At 42.9% G+C, this 20,297-nt stretch overlaps 1 protein-coding gene across 1 annotated transcript in view; it reads left to right on the forward strand.

Moving 5' to 3' along the window:
* The window catches only part of C16H10orf90 (chromosome 16 C10orf90 homolog), a 245,815-nt gene that overhangs the window by 167,633 nt on the left and 57,885 nt on the right, over positions 1 to 20,297 (forward strand). The window contains exon 4 of the mRNA XM_036828851.1: positions 1,234 to 2,356. Coding sequence (XP_036684746.1) covers positions 1,234 to 2,356 — 1,123 coding nt within the window. The remainder of the gene's footprint in view (positions 1 to 1,233; positions 2,357 to 20,297) is intronic.

A 20,297-nucleotide genomic window follows, 5' to 3' on the forward strand; every position in this document is an offset into this window, starting at 1 on the left:
GCCCGAGGAACCTTCAAGTGTAACATCTCAGGTGCTTCTCAGGTACCTTGGCGTTTGAGAACTGCTGCTTAAGTGCTAAGCACCAGTTATGCGTTCAGGCTCCTGAAGTGAAGATTCTGCAGGCAGTGTGCGGTGAGCAGTTCCCAGGGTTATTTTGGATGCTGTGCAGTTCACGCAAGGGTTCATTTTAAGCACGTAGATTAATGAATGCCAACATAGAGGCTCAGGATCCCGCAAGCATTCACTAGTGCTGGATGCCCTCAGTCTTCCGTGTCGCTTTCTGCGGTGCTTCATGCACACACGTAATAAACACAAAATGAGGGCAGAGTCTTCCTCTTGGTCTCAACCTGGTTAGATGCTCTATTAAAAATCACAGCACATTGTTTTGGACACACTAGTGATTTACTGTCAGGACATAGGATCTGCTGATTAGGAAGCAGGGTCTGTTGATTAGGAAGCATGCAACACCTTGATCATTATACTGGACAAAAACTCATGCTTATGCAACTGAGCATTGAAATGCGGGAAAATCACATCTGTCTTGTTCCAAATCCCCACCCCCATCCCATTCTGTTATGAGATTGTCATCAGTGTGTTAGTCTGGGCAATTGTCAAGCTTGGGCATTTGATTTCCGTTGTTTTGATTTCTGGACTTTGACCCCTGTGATGCCAAGCCTGAGTGAGTGACTGAATTCCAGTCTAGACCAGCAAAGATGGAAGGTTGTGCTGGGGAGCTGGGGACTGAGGGTCGTGGGGGGGCTCCTTGGAATCACATTTACTGTTTCCGTGGAGGAGCATGGAGTCATCTCCCACGTACACCTGTGCCCCCAAATCCCAGCCCTCCTCCAGAATCCTGTCTTCCCTCCTCTGTGAGGGTGTGAACCTGCATTCAGGTGCTCCTGGGCCTGGTGAAGGTGATTATCGAAATTTGGCGATCCCCATGGACACAAACACCATTAAATAAACTAAGAACAGACACCCAGCAGAGAAAAACCAATTCTCCAGTCAGAGGAATTTTCCCAGAATGTTTAATCATTTCACAAACAGATCTGGGTTTCCTGCCCTTCAGGTGCTCAGAGGTGTTGGGTGTCAGGTGCGTGTTGAAAGGCCTTGGATGAGAAACACTTGAGCGTTAGGAACAAAGATCTCCAGCATCCTCTTGGCCCTTGAAAGAGTCCCCTGCCTGCATGACAATGAACTGCTTGAATAATTGCCATCTTTTTCCATTTGCAGGGGACTCTGGCATCTCAGAACACAAAAATGATTTCATCTATAGTCATTTCACAGCTGATTGATGCGAATAAATCAAAAGAAAATGGGGCCGAGTTGCCTGTGCCGTGCGCGTATCCCATGAAGCTGTCGCTGGCTAATCGCAGCGGAGTCACTATTAACAGGGCCTTCGAGTTCCTTCCCGGTGGACTAGGAATTCAGACACCGGCGGGGGGGCGAGGCCCTGCGACAGAGCCGCCGCGCAAAGAGGAGAAGCCGTGCGGTGGCTCCCAGAAGGGATTTGCTTCCATCACCATCACGGCCAGGCGCGTGGGGCCCCCTGCCAGCACCCTGGTGTGGGAGGCTGTCGGGAACCCGCTCTGCATCAAGTGCAGGGCCCAGGAGGCTCTGCTCGGGGACCCCTCTGCTCTGGCTGGTGGTGCCGATCCGGGTCGGCACCATGGACCTTTCACCTGCACAGAATTCTCCAGAAACAGCTCTGTGATGGGGCTGAAGGTCCCTGAAGCCCACGCACGGCTGTGTGAGGGACACGAGTACTGGATCACCCATGTGGGCAGCAGGGAGGGCCATTTTTCTCCAAGCACCCCACGGTCACAGGCGGGAAAGAGCCCGCTGGTGTTCAGCTCCTGTGTCCATCTCAGAGTGTCTCAGCCGTGTCCAAATTCCATCTACTATCTGGACAGGTCCCTGTCTGTCCCCATTGAGCCACCTCGACTTGCTGGCCCTAAGATGCACAGATCCGTTCTGTCCCTCAACCTAAATTGCAGTTCACACAGACTGACACCAGATGGGGTAGATGGCACAGCTAACGGAGCGCCAATAAGCAGAGCCCTGAAGCTGGAGCTCACGGAGGGAAACCAGAACCTCCTAGGCCCTCGCTGGAACCTAGGTTTGCAAGAACGTTTCTTGAAGGAAAACCCATCGTTGGGGCGGGTACATCTGGGGACCGCGGGAACCGGCATGTGTCCTTGGAGAGGCTCTCCTCCACTGGAAAATACAGATGCGGGGAGTAACCAGATCACTGTGAGAAAAGGGAAGGAGGACCATGCAGCTCATTGTCGAACCGGTGGTCATCGTCATGCCAACCACCTGTCCATTCACATCCCGGGCTGGAGTTACACGGCAGGTGAGTGACACTCCCATCCTCCCTGCCACCAAGTGCAGGCCCCTCCCCACTTCAGGTAATTGGTGTGATTGCCGAGGTGCGTAGTGAGTGAGTTTCTTCTACGTGACTTATTCCAAGAAGCAGTTCTCAGTAATTGCTTCATCTACTCCACTCAAAGTTGACCGTTGATAGCTCCGTGTTGATGTCTGGTTTGGATAGATTTTCTTAGATGATACTTTTGTAGATTATGAAAGGCCTTCTTCCCTCAAATGTTTGTTTCCATCAGTAGCTCCAGACCATATACAATGAGTAGGGGACTCTACCCCAAGTGAAGTTCATTCAGGCCCTTGTCATTCCAAAACAGGATGAGAAGAGCCAAGGGCCGTCCATTCCCAGATGTTTTGTCCCTCTGGTATGGACATCTGCACATCTGGAAGTCTCCAGAGTTCTGCACTTTTCACTTTTCAGTCGGGTAGTTGATGTTGATGGGTTGGCCTTAGAAACCTAGACCACAAAGCTCCATAATGGAGTGTTTGTGTGTGAGAGTGTGTATAGTAATTATGGGACATTTTCAAAAAGAGGCAAACCTGGGACTCTCCACACCAAACAGCAGAAGCAGTAGTTTTCTGATTCTTTAGTTGTGTTTTGTGGGGCAACTCGGCTGGGATTTGATACCTTTCCGCCACTGCCAGGGCCAGTCAGAATTCCCAAGGTCAGCTGTCCTGGGCACCCTTTACCTTTCCTGGGAGATCGGGGGTAGAGGGGGGAGCAGGCCTTAGCCAGAGGCCAGACTTCTCTCCTTCCCTGTGTACACTTCCGCAAGAGATTCTGGTTTATGAATTAGTGACTTTCCACTTGGGGAAAATATTTAAAGATAATAGTGGTAAAATTGAAAATGTGGCATATGCATAATAATTTTACAGTGCAATTTTTGTCCATTAAAAGCTTTATTAATTAATAAAAATGACTGTAAAACATTTTAAAGCTGTAATGTGAGTAGAAATGTTAAATGATGTAATTAATTTTAACAAGTGTATATATATTGAATGCTCAGAGACCTTTAAGGCAATTTGACATGGCTTTCAGACTGATTAGACTGTTGAATGCGTCTGAGTCTGGCAGACTTATTACAAGAAGGAAAACATAAGCAGCCGTCAGTGTTGCAAAGCTGGGCCTCACTTTGGGTTTTAAAGACATTTCTCAAGCCAGCCATTTCTTCTTCCTTGTTGATGAGGAGTCTGGAAATATACGACCTACATTGTTGCATGCTCCCCCCTTGAAGCGTATCCTAGTCTTTGTGCTGTGTCTCGTGGTATGAAATAGTAACTTGGATTTATAGCACTTTCACCAAAGGAGCCTTAAAAATCACCAGAGCCAGATCTCAAACATCCATCTCAGAGGAGAGGCGCATGAACAGAGCAAATCCCTACGTCTTAGTTTTGGCTTTTGGTGCAGACAAGATTTTTGATTGTGACTTTGTGATATGACTACTTCTAGAATTGATTTTCTTAGGCAAAGAGTGCAAGTTAATTTTTACTTCCCATGGGCCGACTTCCCTCAGAATAGCCCTAATCCCAAAGATTCACCTGTGGAGCCTTTGAGTGGCTCTAAATCACATGACCTCATTCTACCATTTGAGGAAGGAGATATTTATGGCGGCCAGGTCACCTTCCTTAGAGTTGCTGATCTATTATTTTCCAGCACGTTGAACGTGGACATGCCACACTAACTCTGATTCTGTTCCCTCATCTGGGTAACTAGAGAAGGGGTTGGATTTGGTGTTCTTGAAGGTCCCCTTAAGCTTGAAAAAATTTCCGCTCTATTTTTCTGAGATGAAATCTATAAGGGAAAGAGGTTCCAGGTGACTCTGGGTCCCTCAGTCACGAAGTTCAAAGCTCTAGAACCTTGGGCTCACTGTTGAGGACACATGCGTCCATGTGTACAAATGCACACTCACACACGCACACACGCATGCACACACACATCCCTGTACGGTTGTGCTCTCTCACTCAGAAACTAATTTGCAATGGAATGCATTTCTGCCCGGGTGATAAGAAAGCACTTCTTGTCCATGCTATAGAATTCTTGCCAGAAATTCATAAGCACAACTCACAGATTCTAACTACCACAGTCTGTCCTAGTATAATCTACACAAGGCTTCAGGGGTGAGCTCTCTGACCTTCAGTCTTGACAAAGCTTTTAAACCTTAATGTGAGTGCTTTCCGACGGTGGCGATGCTCATTAAAACTCCAAGGAACTGTTTGTATTTTCTCATCTGAAACTGGAATCTCGTCTGAGACATTCTTGACAGCCTCCTGTGGCTACATGTGCTGTCAGTGGTCAGCACACTTTACAGTTACTGAATCTGATTCTTTGTATCTGAAAGATTCCAAAATACAGAATGAGCAGTATCCTTGCTAGCCGACGTACATTCAGCTGCAAGGTAGGTTCAGCCTGGGAGATTCTACAAATGGAGGCAAAGCAATTTTAGCTCTAGTCATTGGGTCATCAGACAGACAGTCCTATAAATTGTATTGTTGAATGAGCCTCCGGGACACGCACCCAGAAAGATTGCTAAGATTAGGGAAAATGGGATGCCATCAAATGCTTTGTGCAGAGCAGATTGGCCGTGTCTGCTGGGAAGTAACATTTTTAACAGACCCAGGGCTACCTGTTCTCTTTTCGGAGGCCGAGGGCTTGTGAATTGGTTCCCTCTTTGTTCATTTCCTTGGTCCTTGTAAGTTTGTTACTTACATCTCCACTGTTAGAAGCATCCTGCTAGCACCTGCTAGATGGACATTGTACAAATCCCTGCATCTATTGTAAGGAAGAATGTCACCATCACCATCACCACCATCATCATCATCATTATCATCATCCTATCAGTACCCACAACATTTACTGTGGAAATCCTAGATGCCAAGCCCTGGGCTACTTCCACTGTATTTATTACTTTGAATCATTCAAATCATTCTGTAAAGAGAATATCATTATTCCTATTTTGCAGACGAGACAAATGGGGCTTGAAGATTAAATAACTTGCCCAAGCCCACCTGGCCATGAAGTGCCAGAGCTGAGGACAGTCATGTGTGTTTGGCTCGCACTGTGCCATCCTCAGTGACAGCCCAAAGCAGAGCAGTTAGGATGGTGGGGACTCTCTCGGTGGTGGGCCCCATCTCCACTCTCCCTGTCCAAGGTGATGTTCAAAGACTGCTCATGGGCGTATAAATAATACCAGCATTTGGTGTCCAGTTACCCTGGGTAAAATCTATTAGGAGAGTAAGCTACACAGTTAACTTCTAACTAAATGTAACAAGCCATGCCGTTTGATAGTTAAAACTTATTGGCTCAGAAATCCCTCCCAGCCTGAAATCTGTTCTCCTGGTGTTCTATGGGATGTACAGTGTTGATCTGAATGTTTCTCTCCTCACTGGGTGTTGCATGCCTAAACCAGTATTTTTTTTTTAATACATTTATTTATTTATTTTTGGCTGTGTTGGGTCTTCGTTGCTGCACAGGCTTTCTCTAGTTGCGGTGAGCGGTGGCTTCTCTTTGTTGCGGAGCACGGGCTCTAGGCACGTGAGCTTCAATAGTTGTGGCACACGGCCTCAGTAGTTGTGGATTGCAGACTCTAGAGTGCAGGCTCAGTAGTTGTGGTGCACGGGCTTAGTTGCTCCATGGCATGTGGGATCTTCCTGGACCAGGGCTCGAACCAGTATCCCCTGCATTGGCAGGCAGATTCTTAAGCACTGCATCACCAGGGAAGTCCTGCTAAACCACTATTGACTTCGATACGTTACTTACTGCCAGTTTCATTTCCTATTTGTGGCCAAGATCTGAAGCTTTCCCCTGTTCCTAAGACAACCAAGTAGATAGAGCAAAACCACCTGATTTTGTTAGATGCTTTTGGAGAAGACACTGCTGAATGCACTGTTTGCCCACATCTGCCCCGGACACCAATGTTCCATGTGGACCCTCTGTCTTAGAATTGCTCTGGTGGCATTGGTCTGGGAAGACCCCAGTGGAGTTTAGTATCACTAGTGGCCAAAGATGGGAATGACTGGAGAGGAAGAAATCCCTGCCAGTTCACGGAAGGAATGCCGTGTTTACTAGTGTTCTGACGCGATAATCTAACACATTAGTAGTGAGTGAGGTTTATTTCATGGAGAAAGCACTCACATCACTCAAGGGAAGCCTACATGACACTGCACGTACACATGCCAAGTCTACCAGAGAAGCCTGCGTTACACTCGGTTCCCCAAGCCCATGAAGATTTCTTGCTAGAGATGCCAGAAGACATTTGAAGAGGAACCCTTATTTTACAGCTGTGCTTTTTCTTTAATGATTAAGAGCTGGGGTTGGCAAACTTTTTTTTTTTGGAAAGGGCCAGGTAGCAATTAAGTTAGGCTTTGCAGGCCATGTGGTCTCTCTAGCAACTACTCAACTCTGCCATTGTAGAAGGAAAGCGGCCACAGACAATGCATAAATAAACGAGCACGGCTCTATTCCAATAAAACTTTATTTACAAAACAGGCAGTGGGCCAGATTTGGCCTGCCAGCTGTAATTTGCCTTCTCCTTATCGTCTATCCTCCGAGACAAAGTTTACCCCGTTTGCCTGTGTTCCGCGTTGGAGTCTCTGGAAATCCAGCTCTGAGATGGAGATGAGTGGGCATTTATGGTGCAGTGCTCTTGGGAATGGCACTTGTGGATGGGAAGGGAAGTAGGTATGGCAGAGAACATGAGTGCTCTGTGATGCAGTCATACTGAAGGCCTTAGAGGGCTCTGAATTTAGAGTGGCCCTTCAGAGTTATTCTGACTGGGGGCAAGGAGGCTGGGCCTTTATAGCCCTGGGAAGGGGATATAAAGGGTGAGCCTTCCGGTTGCCAGAGTTGGGCTGGACTTCTGAGGACCGGCTTCCTGCAGGACTTCAAGCAGCTGGGGGCGGGGTGGGTGGGCGGCTACACCCTTTATTCCCAAGGGGGATCTGAGTGCATCACAGCTGGCTGTTCTGCCGTTTAATCTACTCTCTCCACCCTGTGGCCTCATAGTTCTCTAAAACAAGTCAAGGATCTTGAAAGGCTGAACCTGGGGTAGTGGGGTGTGGACCTTAGCACCTGTGTGCAGAGAATTCTGCTGGATGATTTTCGGGTTTGTTTGTTTCTTTGTTTTTTAATAGACACTCCACAAATCTAAGCGCTTTTGATTCCTCTGGGTTGTGCACTCTTCACTGCCCCCCTCCCCAAAGGCACCCGTTTCTCTTTCTGCCCGCTCTGCCTTCGCCCTGCTATTCCCTTTGCCTAGGAAAGACCCCTTCTCTCTTCAGCAGGTGCTGATTCTTCTGAAGCCTTTGATGTTTTCTTGGAGTGTTGGTTCCTCTGGGAAGGCTCTCACACTTCCTGACTGGTCCTACCCTTGACGTTTAATCATTCACTCAACAAATGTATATTGAGCAATGAAGCGGGAGCAGTGACTTGGAACAGGGTGGCAGTGGTGCTGAGAAGTGGTCAGATTCGGGGGCTGTTTTGAGGGTAAAGCCCGCATGGTTGCCAATGATCATATGGGTTGGCAGTGCCCATGGTGACCGTAAGTGCCCGCAGGGTATATCTAACCCTCTGCAGGTTCCTGAGGCCACTCGCCTCTCAGTGCTTCCCAACCAGAGGGGGACATTTCCACCCCACTGCCAGTGCCCAGCCAGCACTCACACCAGGACCGCATGCTCTTCTGCTGTGGGAGTGGTTTCGAGGACGAGGCGAACAGTCTCAGGACGGTGCCTTCTTACTGGGAATTTGTTAAGAAGAGAATTGGGCAGAATGAGTGTGTGTGATTTGTTTTATCATTAATAGCAAGAGAAGCTAGGGGGTGTTAGAATTAGCTGACAAATGAACAGTGAAATGGGACCCCTGGCACGCAGCGACAGCTGAGAGCAGGGGTGAGCCAACCTCAGCCCAGGGATTTACCGCCTGTTCTTGTAAATCAAGTTTCATTGGAACACAGCCGTGCTTGTTCGTCCACACGCTGTTCTGTGGCTGCTTTTGCGCTGCACAGCGGAGTTGAGGAGTTGGGACAGAGACCGTGTGACCCACAAAGCCTGCAGTATTTACTACCTGAGCCTTTACAGAACAGGTGTGCAAGCCCTGCTCGAGGGCGAGCTCTGGGTGACTTTGGGCAGGTCTCTTCCCCCCATGGGCTCCACTTCTTCCTCTGTGGAATGAGAGATGTAAACCAGATTCTCTCTCGAACTCTCCTCTCCTAGTCCATTAATGTATTCATTTTTCTGGCTCTGGTTTTCTGTCACAATAGCTGTTTGGACAAGTCCAGTTTTCAGGTAGGAGAGATGCTCAGAATCCAGGGGCAAAGCTCTCTCCCCTTCGACCCCCATCACACCGTTTACTCTGGGTTCTCCTCTGCCTTTTCTCACCAGTCCCTTCCTGCTTCCTCTGATTCCTTCTTCCCCCTCCCCAGATGCAGGTGCTCACTAAGGTTCATCCTTGGCACGTGGCTCTCCTGCCTCTTTTCACGTCAGCAGAAAAATCAGGCCTTTCTGTGTCATCCGCCATCCTCAATAAGTGGGTGGGGCATGTGTCCAACCCTGGCACCTCCTGCTCGTGCCAGACCAGAGTCCCATCTGGAGAGCCTTCCCTCACTCACATGACATTTACTGTGGCAGCCATGGTTACCAGGCCCTGGGTGAGCCTTTGGTTCCATGGAGCTGAAATGAAACCCAGGTGTGGTCTCCCCACCATGCAGGTTACAGCCTGGTGGGGACACAGACATCCAACTGAGACCCCTAAATATGTATGTCATTATAGATCGTGGTCAGTGCTCTAAGGAGAGGAGAGGACCATGAGAGAGCTTAACAAGGGAGGCTTCATTTAGAAGAGGGAGTTTGTCAAGAAAATATTTCTGAGGGAGGAACTTTTATTTTATTTTTAAAATTTTCGTTGGAGTATAGTTGATTTACAATGTTGTGTTAGTTTCAGGTGTACAGCAAAGTGATTCAGTTATATTAATACATATATTCATGCTTTTTCAGATTCTTTTCCCGTATAGGTTATTACAAAATATTGAGTAGAGTTCCCTGTGCTGTACAACTGGTCCTTGTTGGTTATCTATTTTATATGTAGTAGTGTGTGTATGTGATTCTCAAAGCATAGAAGTACAGGGACCAGCATGTGTCAAGGTTTGGAGGCAGAGATGAGCTTGGCATTTTGGAGGAGCTGAGAAGGCCATTGTGCCTGCAACGTAGCAAGTAATGCCATGAAGCTGAAGCTCGAGGCTGAAGCGGTGAGCTCGGGAAATGGTTTGGGTTGGGGCTTTGAGACCAGAATAAGGATTTACAGTTTTCTCCTAACAGCAGTGAGATGCTATGATATAGTGCATGCTTTAAGAAGATCACTCTTACTCATTGGAAGGTGAGGGATGGAAAGGGGGGAGGTTATTGCCGTGGAGTAGATGAGAACCATATTGGAGGCTTGAGAGGAGGGAAAAAGAGCCTGATGGTGGAATTCACAAGTCTTGAGTGTCAACGAGGTCATGGGGGAAGTGGGGGGATGGCAAGGTTGACATCTGACTTTCCGGCTTGGGCACTGGGAGATTTGGGGGCTTTTAAAAAAGACTTCATGTTTTTAGAGCAGTTTTAGGTTCGCAACAAAATTGAGGGGAAAGTATAGAGGTTCCCCATATACCCCACCTGCACACATTTACAGCCTCTCCTACTATCAGCATCCCCACCAGAGTGGCGTATTTGTTACGACTGATGAACCTACACTGACACATCATTATCACCCAAAGTCCATAGTTTTCATTAGGGTTCACTCTTGGTGTTGTACCTTCTATGGGTTTAGGAAAATGTATAATGACACATATCCACAATTATAGTATCGTATAGAGTCTCACTGCCCTAAAAATCCTCTGTTCCCTCTATTCATCCCTCCCCACCCAAACTCTGGCAACCACTGATCCTTTTACTGACTCCATAATTTCACCTTTTCCAGAATGTCATATACTTGGAGTCATACAATATGTAGACAGTTCAAGCTCTTCCTTCACTTACTAATATGCATTTAAATTTCTTCCATGTCTTTCCATTGTGTGACAACTCATTTCAAGCACTGAATAATATTCCATTGTCTGGATGTACCACATTTTATTAATCCATTGACCTAAACAAGGATGTCTTGATTGCTTCCAAGTTTTGGCAATTATTAACAAAGCTGCTATAAACATCCATGTATAGTTTTTTGTGTGGACATAAGTTTTCAACTCCTTTGGGTAAATACCAAGGAATGTGATTGCTAGATCATAAGGTAAGAGTATGTTTGGTTTAGTAAGAACCTGACAAACTGTATTCCAAAGTGACTGTACCATTTTGCATTCCCACCAGCAATGAATGAGAGTTCCTGGTGCTCCACATCCTTGCCAGCATTTGGTGGTTTCAGTGTTCTGGATTTTGCCTATTCTAATAGTTACGTAGTGTATCTTGTTGTTTTAATTTGCATTTCCCTGATGACATATGTTGAGGAGCATCTTTTCATTTGCTTATTTGCCATCTGTATATCTTCTTTGGTGAGATATCTATAAAGGGCTTTGGTCTATTTTTTATTTGAGTGGTTTATTTTCTTACTGTTGAATTTTAAGAGTTCTTCATATAGTGTGCATAACAGGAGAGAAGGTTTATATCCAGGTGGGGAAGATGTGAGGAGGGGTGGAGAAGATCCCACGTGCCATGAGGACAGGTTATGTTTGAAGTGTCAATGGGGCAGGCAGGTGCAGATGGCAAGCTGGGAGTTGGACCCATGAATCTGGAGCCCAAAACAAAGTTCTAAGATAGAGTTATGGTTTGAAGAATGTTCTTCCTAGAGTTGGTGTTTTATGCCACGGAAGTGTTTGAGAACACCTAGGAAATGAGAAGAACAGGAAGCGACAAGGGTCTGGGAATGCTGGCATTTAGAGGTCTGGCAGGAGCAACTGTGTTTCAACTCAGTACCAGTACTGCAACCACCAAGGCCCCAGCTCTTGTTTCTAACGTTTTACTGTGTGTCCTGCGCTGTTCCACGTACTCCTTGGGTTTTCATTCATTTACTCCTCCCTAAAAGTCCATAGGAAATATACATTATTTACACTCGTTTTCCAGGCATACACAGCTAGTTGGGTGGGGGTGGGGCAGACTCCAAGCTCATGCATCTGGCTGTGTTCCGCGGCCTTCCAATGGTACCTCCCAGGCCACTGTTGTCACTTTTCTGCTCAGATTTTCTCCTGCTCTTAGTAACGGTTCCCTTACCTCCTGGATCCCAGGCTCACAAGTTGGAGTCATCTTTGAACGCTTCCTTCCTCTCCCTTGCTGCCACATCAAATCACTGGCAAGGTGGAAAGTCTCTCATGCCCATCCCTTCTTTCCCATGTCTACAGCCACTATCCTCACTCAGGCCTTTATTATCTTCATGAAATTTCTATGCCCAAGTAGATTTATTTTCCTGACTATAAAATTAACGCATTATAGGCAACCGAGAATGACAAAAAGCAAAATAAAAAGCTCAGTCCCTTTAAATAATCACGGTTTATATTTTGGTGTATTTTCTTCCATTCTCTTTCTATGCATGTCTATTTTTTTCTTACAAGTAGCTGAGATCCTGCTGCATGTGTAATTTCCCTCTGGGTCTCTGCCACTTAGCGCTATATCATAAATTTTTCCTGATATTAACAGTACTTACAAAGATAACTTTTATTGACTATGAAATGGTGTGTTTTATGGATATATCGTAGTTTAACTATTTCTTCATTGTTGGTCCTTAAAGTAGTGATTCGTTTTTCACTTTTTGGAATAATATTAATGTGAACACTGGGCATATGAGGCTTTTCTGTATACTGCATTATTTCTTTTGAAAAAACAAAAATCCTTGAAATGGAATGTATTGAAAATGGAATGTATCTAAATCAGAGAGCATCAGCCTTTTTAAGGTTCTTGACACACATGCCAAATTAGACTTCAGGAGAAATCTAGGTGAAGGGCCTTTCTGTATGTGCTTGGCCAAGATTAGGTATTAGTTTGTAAATCTTCCCAAATTTCCAGATGAAAAATACCGCTCTGTTGTGGTTTGAGCTGGCATCTCTTTGGTTGCTAGTAAAAGGGAACGTTTTGCTTCATGGTTCCTGCCTCTCACCTTGACCTTGGCCCCCTCACCCCAGTGTTGCCTTCCCTCTCTAGGTCTTGGCAGGATCAACATTTGGGGCTAGATGATTCTCTGTGTGAGGGCTCTCTGTGCAGCATAGGATGTTTAACAGCATCCCTAGCCTCTGCCCACGAGATGCCAATAGCCCTCCCTCCCAGTTGTGACAAACATCGACCTCTCCAGACATTATCTGAATTGGGGGAGAGATGACAAAATCATCTCGGTTGAGAACCACTGGCCTGCACTGTGCCCTAACCTCCTTATAGCCCACTGTTACTGTGGACCACCTGCTTGGCAATTCTCATCACTCACCAGACTGTGACGTACATGGCCTCAGTGCATCTTCCCGGTTCCATCTCTCAAGCACTTGACTCCCAAGAATATTATTGCCTTTCAATGTGACATACTTGCTATTTCATGGGGGCCATTTTTCTTCTTCTAGACTGCACTGACCTGGAGGTCAGAATCCAAGTCCGAGTCAATGGCAATGAGCTCTCCATGCCCAGCGGTGAGCCATGGAGCACAGCACACTTGCTCAGGACCTGGGTGCTGGGCAGAGGACAGGTCATTCTGATGACCCAACAAAGCCTTGCTGATGTCAGGGTCACTTAAAAGCTCACTCCCTTTCCTTCTTCAAACCACCTCTCCCCATGGCCATATCCAAAACCTCTCTGGCCAGGAAAGGGTGGGGAGCCACGTCCAGAGGTAGGTTGTGAAAAGTAAAGTGAAGTCTATAGCATCCCCACTTCTTTTTAAAATGGAGGGAAAAAAGTCTCACAATATTATTTCTCTCCAAGAACTTAGTAAGAATAATCAAGTTTTGTCAAGGAAGAACTTTATTATCCTGCAGATGGTCAAATTTAATGAAAAGACAGAAAATGTATGAACAACGTTACAGAAATATTTTGAAGGGTTTTTTTGGGGGGGAGATTGTTTCTAGTCACTAGTTTTCCATGTTAGGTTGGAGCCACATGAAGGCATAACTGTGGATGAAGTACCACAGTTCACATAAGGGGCATTCTAGTGATCCTACATTGTTCATGGCTGTTATCAGAGAGTGTGGAAAAGGTATTCTTAACCAGGGGAGGGCGTCAGACACATTAGGGATGCTTTTTCAAACTGCCTATGTTAGACCCTATTCTGGAATCTGAGTCAGTGCCTCCCTGCTTAAGAGCTCTGTTCTGGAGGATGTAAGGAAGGGAAAATAATTTTCCCTCCACCCTTCCAAGTTCTCTCTGGGGCCCCTATAACAAAAGACAGATTAACAAGAGAAAAACAAAGAGAAGTTTATTAACATGTATTCGTCATATGTAACATGGGAGATAACCAGAAGAAAATGAGTAACTCAAAGCAGTGGTTTAGAACTCTGGCTTATATATCATCTTCAACAAAGAACAGTAATTTTGTGGAGAAATGAAAAGACAAAGGAGAGCAGTTTTAGGCTTCCAAGGTTGTCAAAGTGGGAGGGTAAATATATGGGAGGAAACTTATGGTAGATAAAGGCTAGTTAGTAAAGTTTGTTATGTTGATTCCTCTGGTGTCATCTTCCTCAGTTGCCTTCAGCTCAAAATAATCCTCATGCCAAGTGGCATATTTTGGGGGTGGCACGTTCTGCTACTCTTCAAGGACAGCATGTCCTGCAGATCAGCATGTCCTATTTACTGTGCATCCTAATTCTCACTACTTAGGGGTAATTGTCAGACTGTTCAAGGTTGAAGTCCCCAAGAGGTCCTGAGGGCAGGAGCACAGCATAGGTATTCTCTTTGCAGGGAACACAGCCTTTGTCATGCCACTTGCGGTTAGAACCTGCTCCCTCAAATGCCTGCTCTTTCCCACTCTGATTTTTGTGATAAGTGCCCCAAGGGAACACTCAAACACATAGTCTAGGTGAGGAGTGTATAAACTGGCCCAGTAGGTGGTGGTTGTCTGTAGAATCAGAAGTTAAAGACAAATGCTACAAAAATTCAGATTTTTAAAAATCAGTTTCTCAATTAGTTGAAGCATTTGCATACAAGGACTGCACCATTTTGGTCTCCTGCAGAACTACCTTGTTTTCATTGTGTTTTGGTCTTGTGTCATGAGCCTACATTAAGGATGGGGTCATTCATATTATACAGACCCACAGGGACAAAAATCTCCACTCCACCCATATTATGGGCCCCACAGGGACAAAAATCTCCACTCTCCCTCTTCCAGAGTTGTGCATCTCCTGAGCAACTCTGATTTTTAACCTCTCGGAGCATTTAACCCTTGCGGCTCCTAATGTTTCTCCTTCTACATTATCTGTTAGACAATTCAGAGACAACTTCGGGGCCCATCTCTTGGAAATATGCAGAATGTTATGGTGATATTTGGTGCTCTGGCTTTGTCTTGTCTTTCCCATGTATAAATTTATAAGTTGGCTGAAATGAAGGGAAAAAGTATAGAGTTTTGCCTAAAATCTGCTCCCTCCTTGGGCAGGGGGCTGAAGTGAAGGGCCAGGCTTGCAGTTGAATGAGGTGATATGGAATCTTTGGTGTCTATTCAGCAGAAAAATGGCTCTGGTGTTTTAAGAAGATAGAGGCTTATCCATTTTTGAGTATAGGTGGGCAATATTTAGGTGATTTTGTTCAGATGGCCTATGTAGATAGTGAACAAGTGACTTCGAGGTCCTGTGGCATCCTGTCTTGCACCCTTACAAATACACGTGTGTGTGTAAGACCAAGTGACCCACTTTAGTTCAGAAACAGTAGCAAAGGAGCTGTGAAGAGTGGAGCATCAGAGCCCAGGCAGCAGATTTTGGGAGAGGTGGTCCATAAAACGCACTGAACATCACAGTGTTGTGCATTTGGGAGACAGAGCTGAGGGAGACATCGGGGAGAATTTGTGATGATGTGATTGGCTGTGGCAAAGCCTCTCGTGATTCTCTCCATCCCAAGGTCTACCTTGGCTGTTGGCACTGCCGGTTGCACTGTGGTTTCTCTCCAGGTCTAAAATCATACATGAAAATGCTCCTTAGAATAGGGAGTAAATGTAATCAGTTTCTTCTTCGATTCCATTGCTTTTGTAATATTTTTTCCCTCTCTTATTGAAAAAGTAAAACATGTGCATTGTAAAAATTAAAATGTAGAGAAGCAAAAAGAGGAAAATAAAAACCAACCATAATCCTACTATCCACAGATAACATCACTGTTAATGTTTCAGTCGATCTTCCCAAATAGATTACTTGGATCCTCTCATGTATGCAATGAAATTTTATTTTTAAATTTCTCTTTTCTTTTCTTAACAAACAGAGGATCATGTAAAAGCATCATTAGAGGTTGCTTTTTCTTAACAATGGATTGTCAAGTTCCCTTTCATGTCCTACATATTCCCCTATTAATCATTTAACAGCTACGTAGGCTTCTGTTATAAAGATTTACCAAGCTATTTTTTGAAAATCTTCTTGTTAAATAGATTGTTTCCATTTTTGCATTTTTATAACAATGTGTTGATAAATGTCCTCCTAGAGAAATCTCTGTGGGCATTTCATGTGATTTATTTAAGCCACATTCCTAGAATTTCTGGGTCAAAGGAGAGGCACAATTTTAAGGCTTTTTAATATAGATTTCCAAATGATACTCTGTTAACAGTTGTATCAAACTAGACTATCAATACCTAAATAGCGGCTGCCTTGAGCATGCTCAAGCATTGGGTATTGACATTACAGAAACTTTCATGTGATTTTGATAAGTGAAAAATATAATATTTATGATATATTAATTTGTACTTTTTTGATGGAGAAGTTGAACTTTCTCATGTGTTTGTTATACATCTATACTTCTTTTGTAAATTTCCCCTATTTTTTTTTTTTTGGCCTTTTTTCTTTAGTCTTTTTTCTTTTGAATTTTTATTTATGTTAAAAATATCCCTTTGTATTTATATTTTAATGTTTATTGTACTTTTTTAAACTTTGGATTTTGAAATAATTTTAGACTAACAGAAGAGTTACAAAGGTGGTACAGAGAGTTCCTGAGTATCCTGTATATATAGCTTCTCCTTATCATCACAGTACTTCTATCTAAGCCAGAGTTTCTCAACCTCGGCACTACCGCCGTCTCGGGCTGGATGACTCTTGGTTGCGGAGGGCTGTCTTGTGTATTGTAGGGTGCTTAGAAGCACCCTTGGCCTCTGCCCATGAAATGCTAGTAGCACCTCCCCCTTTTCTCCCTTGATAAACAAAAATGTCTCTAGACATTGCCAAATGTTCCCTGGGGAGCAACATCACTCACATTTTGAGAATCACTGGTCTGAACTAAGCAACTGATATTGCTATAGTATTATTAACTAAACTACAGACTTTATTCAGATTTCACCAGTTTTTCCACTAATGTCCTTTTTCTATTCCAGAATCCCATCCAAGGATACCACATTGCATTTTGTCATCATGTCTGTTTATGGTAATTTTTGACATTCAGATGTTTTTATTATCTTCTTTGTCCTTTTCCTTTTGTTTTCACTGACAGGCTTAGAATGGCCTTTTCTAGCCTACATTCCTCTCTAGCTCCTTTATTTAAATCTGTAATCCCTCTGGATATATTTCCTCAGATGGTGTGAGGTTGGGATCTATTTTACATAAATGGTTTGCCAGTTGTCTATGGACTATTGATGGGGTAATCCATTATTTCTTTACTGGTCGGAAATGCCAATCATATATAGAATTTGTGTTTATACAAGGATTTCCTGACTTACGCAGTTGTTTTCTTCTAGAAATTTTCATGCCACTTGAATATTATATGACTTACAAAAGCTATCCTGTTACTATCTATGGATTTAAAAGATGGGGAATCTTTCAGATACTCCTAAGTGTAAAATGTCGGCATTTGATATATTGCATTACTGCACGATTCAGGTGGTGAGAGACTCTGGCTACCATTACACATTTTTCAAATTTTAATTTTATATTTCAAAAAGGCCTTCTCAATCTGATCCTACACTCTGCTTTTTGTTTTTGATTAGCTATATTGAGGTATAATTTACTTACATTAAAGTGCACACATTTAATGTATATAAACCCATGTAACCAATACCACAGTGACATATAGAGTATTTCTATCGCCTCAGAGAAATATTTGACTCCTTTTCAGTCAATTTACTCCCTCCTCCAGCCTCAGGAAATCACTGATTTTTTTTCTGTTGTTATTCTAGAATTTATACATATTAAGGCAACTTGGGCTTTCTTTGTATAAGGTTTCTTTTACTCAGACTAATGCCTTTGAAATTCTTCCATGTCACTGCGTCTATCTCTAATTTCTCTCCACAATGTTTTGTAGTTTTCATTATAAAGATCTTTCACATGTTTTGTTAAATGTATCCTTATTTATTTCATATTCTGAATGCTGCTATAAATGCATGACACTGATTTTTACAAATTTCATTTCCAACTTTTTTTAGTTACACATAGAAATATAGATAATTGATATCTGTATAGTGACCTTGAATCCTGCAACCTTGCTAAAAGCACTTAATTGTAGTAGTGGGGTTTTTTTTGTAGATTCCTTAGGATTTTCTATATACTCGATAATATTATGTACGAACAAAGTTTTACTTATTCTTTTTCCATCTTGATTCCTTTAATTTGTTTTTTTCTTGCCTTATTGCACCAGGTGAGACACAGTAAAATGTTGAATAGAAGTGATGAAAGTGAGCATCTTTGACTTATTCCCTGGTTAGCTCTAAGGACTTAATAGAGATAGATAGATAGATACATACATACATACATAGATTTCACCTACCAGGTTCCTTCTATTCCTAATTTATTCTCTTTCTTTTTTCATTCTGATAAAACATACATAACACGGCATTTGCCACCTTAATCATCTTTCTGTGCTCAGTTCTGTGGCATTAAGTATGTTCACTTTGTTTTGCAACCATCACAACCATTCATCCACAGAAATGTTTTCATCTTGCAAAAATGAAACTCCATACCCATTAACCATTAATTACATCCCCCTACTCCGCGGTCCTTGTTAACCACCATTCTACTTTGCTTCTATGAGTTTGCCTATTCTAGGCACCATATATAAGAATCATACGGTATTTGTCCTTTTGTGATGGCTTATTTCACTTAGCATAATGTCCTCAGGGTTTATCCATGTTGTATCATGTGTCAGAATTTCCGTCTTTGTTAAGGCTAAATAATATTCTGTTGTATGGATAATGCCACACTGTGTTTATCCCATTCATCTGTTGATGGACACTTGGATTGCTTCCACCTTTTGGCCATTGTGAATAATGCTGCTATGAACATAGGTGTAAAAATGTTTGTTTCTGCTTTTAATTCTTTTGGGTATCTACCCAGAAGTAGAATTGCTGGATAATGTATAATTCTATGCTTAATTTTCTGAGGGACCTCCATACTGTTTTCTGCAACAGTTGCACCATTTCACATTCTCACAAGGCTGCCAGTTTCTCCACATCCTTGCCAACACTTGTTATTTTCTGGGGGTTTTTTTCTATAATAGCCATCCTAATGGGTGTAAAGTGGTCTCATTGTGGTTTTGATTTGCATTTCCCTAATGATTCCCTAGTGATGTTGAACATCTTTTTATGTGCATATTGACCATTTGTATATCTTCTTTGGAGAAGTGTCTATTCAAATACTTTGCCAATTTATGTTCAGATTCTTTTGTTGTTTGTTTTTATTCCTAACGTGGTGAAAGCTTTTATCATGCACAGATGTTGAATACTGAAATACTTTTAATGTACCTATTGGGATAATAATAGAGTTTTTCTCCTTCATTTTATAAGTATGGGGAATTACGTGGATTTTCATATGTTAAATTAGCTACTTATTTCTAGGTTAAAATCTATTTAGTCATGATGCATTATACTTTTAAAAAATAAACATATTGCTGGATTCTATTTGCTAATCTTTTTAGGAATTTTTTTTTCATCTATGTTCTTTAGGAATGTTGGCATGTCATTTTCCTTTTTGAAGTGTTTTTGGTTTTGATATCAGGAAAATACCAGCTTTATATAATAAACTGGGAAGTGTTCTCTTTCTGAAAAAGATTTTGGAAGATTAACATTATTTCTTGAGTGTTTTATAGAAATCACCAGTGAAGTCATGTTGGCTTGAAGTTTTCCTTGAGGGAGAGCTTTAATTATGAATTCAATTTTTTAAAATTGTGATATGACTAGTCAGGGTTGCTACAACTTCTTGAGTCTGGTAATTTGTAAATTTACCTCCTTTCAAGGAATTTACCATTTCATCAAAGTTGTTGAAATTATTGCCGTAAAGTTGTTCATAATATTTTCTTATTATCCTGGGACATGTAGTGATGTCCCCACTTTTATTCCTGATACTGGTAATTTGTGTCTTCTCTTTTTATCAGTCTACCTAGAGGTTTATCCATTTTATTGATTTTTTTCCCCCAAAGATCTAGGTTTTGTTCCATTGATTTTTCTCTATCGTTTGTTGATTTTCTATTACATTGATTCTGCTTTTAGCTTTATTATGTCCATGTTTCTATTTACTTTCTCCTAAATTTCCTCCTCTTCTTCTTCTTTTTAATTTTTTAGCTTAAGGGGGAAGATTAGACCAAATGCTCATATCAAATGCTTTCGTATAATCAGTTCAAGACATAAATTTCCTCCTAATTTTGAAATGTATTTTTTCATTTTCATTCAGTTCCAAATATTTTCTGTGTATACTACAATATCACTTTGTTTTAATTGTAGCTTCATAGTAAGCTTTAATATCTGACAGGGAAAGATTAGATTACAACCATTCTTTTTTGGTTTGTTTGTTTTTGCAAATTTTTATTAGCTA

Source organism: Balaenoptera musculus, chromosome 16 (genome assembly GCF_009873245.2).
Source record: "Balaenoptera musculus isolate JJ_BM4_2016_0621 chromosome 16, mBalMus1.pri.v3, whole genome shotgun sequence".
In the NCBI taxonomy this organism is placed as follows: domain Eukaryota; kingdom Metazoa; phylum Chordata; class Mammalia; order Artiodactyla; family Balaenopteridae; genus Balaenoptera; species Balaenoptera musculus.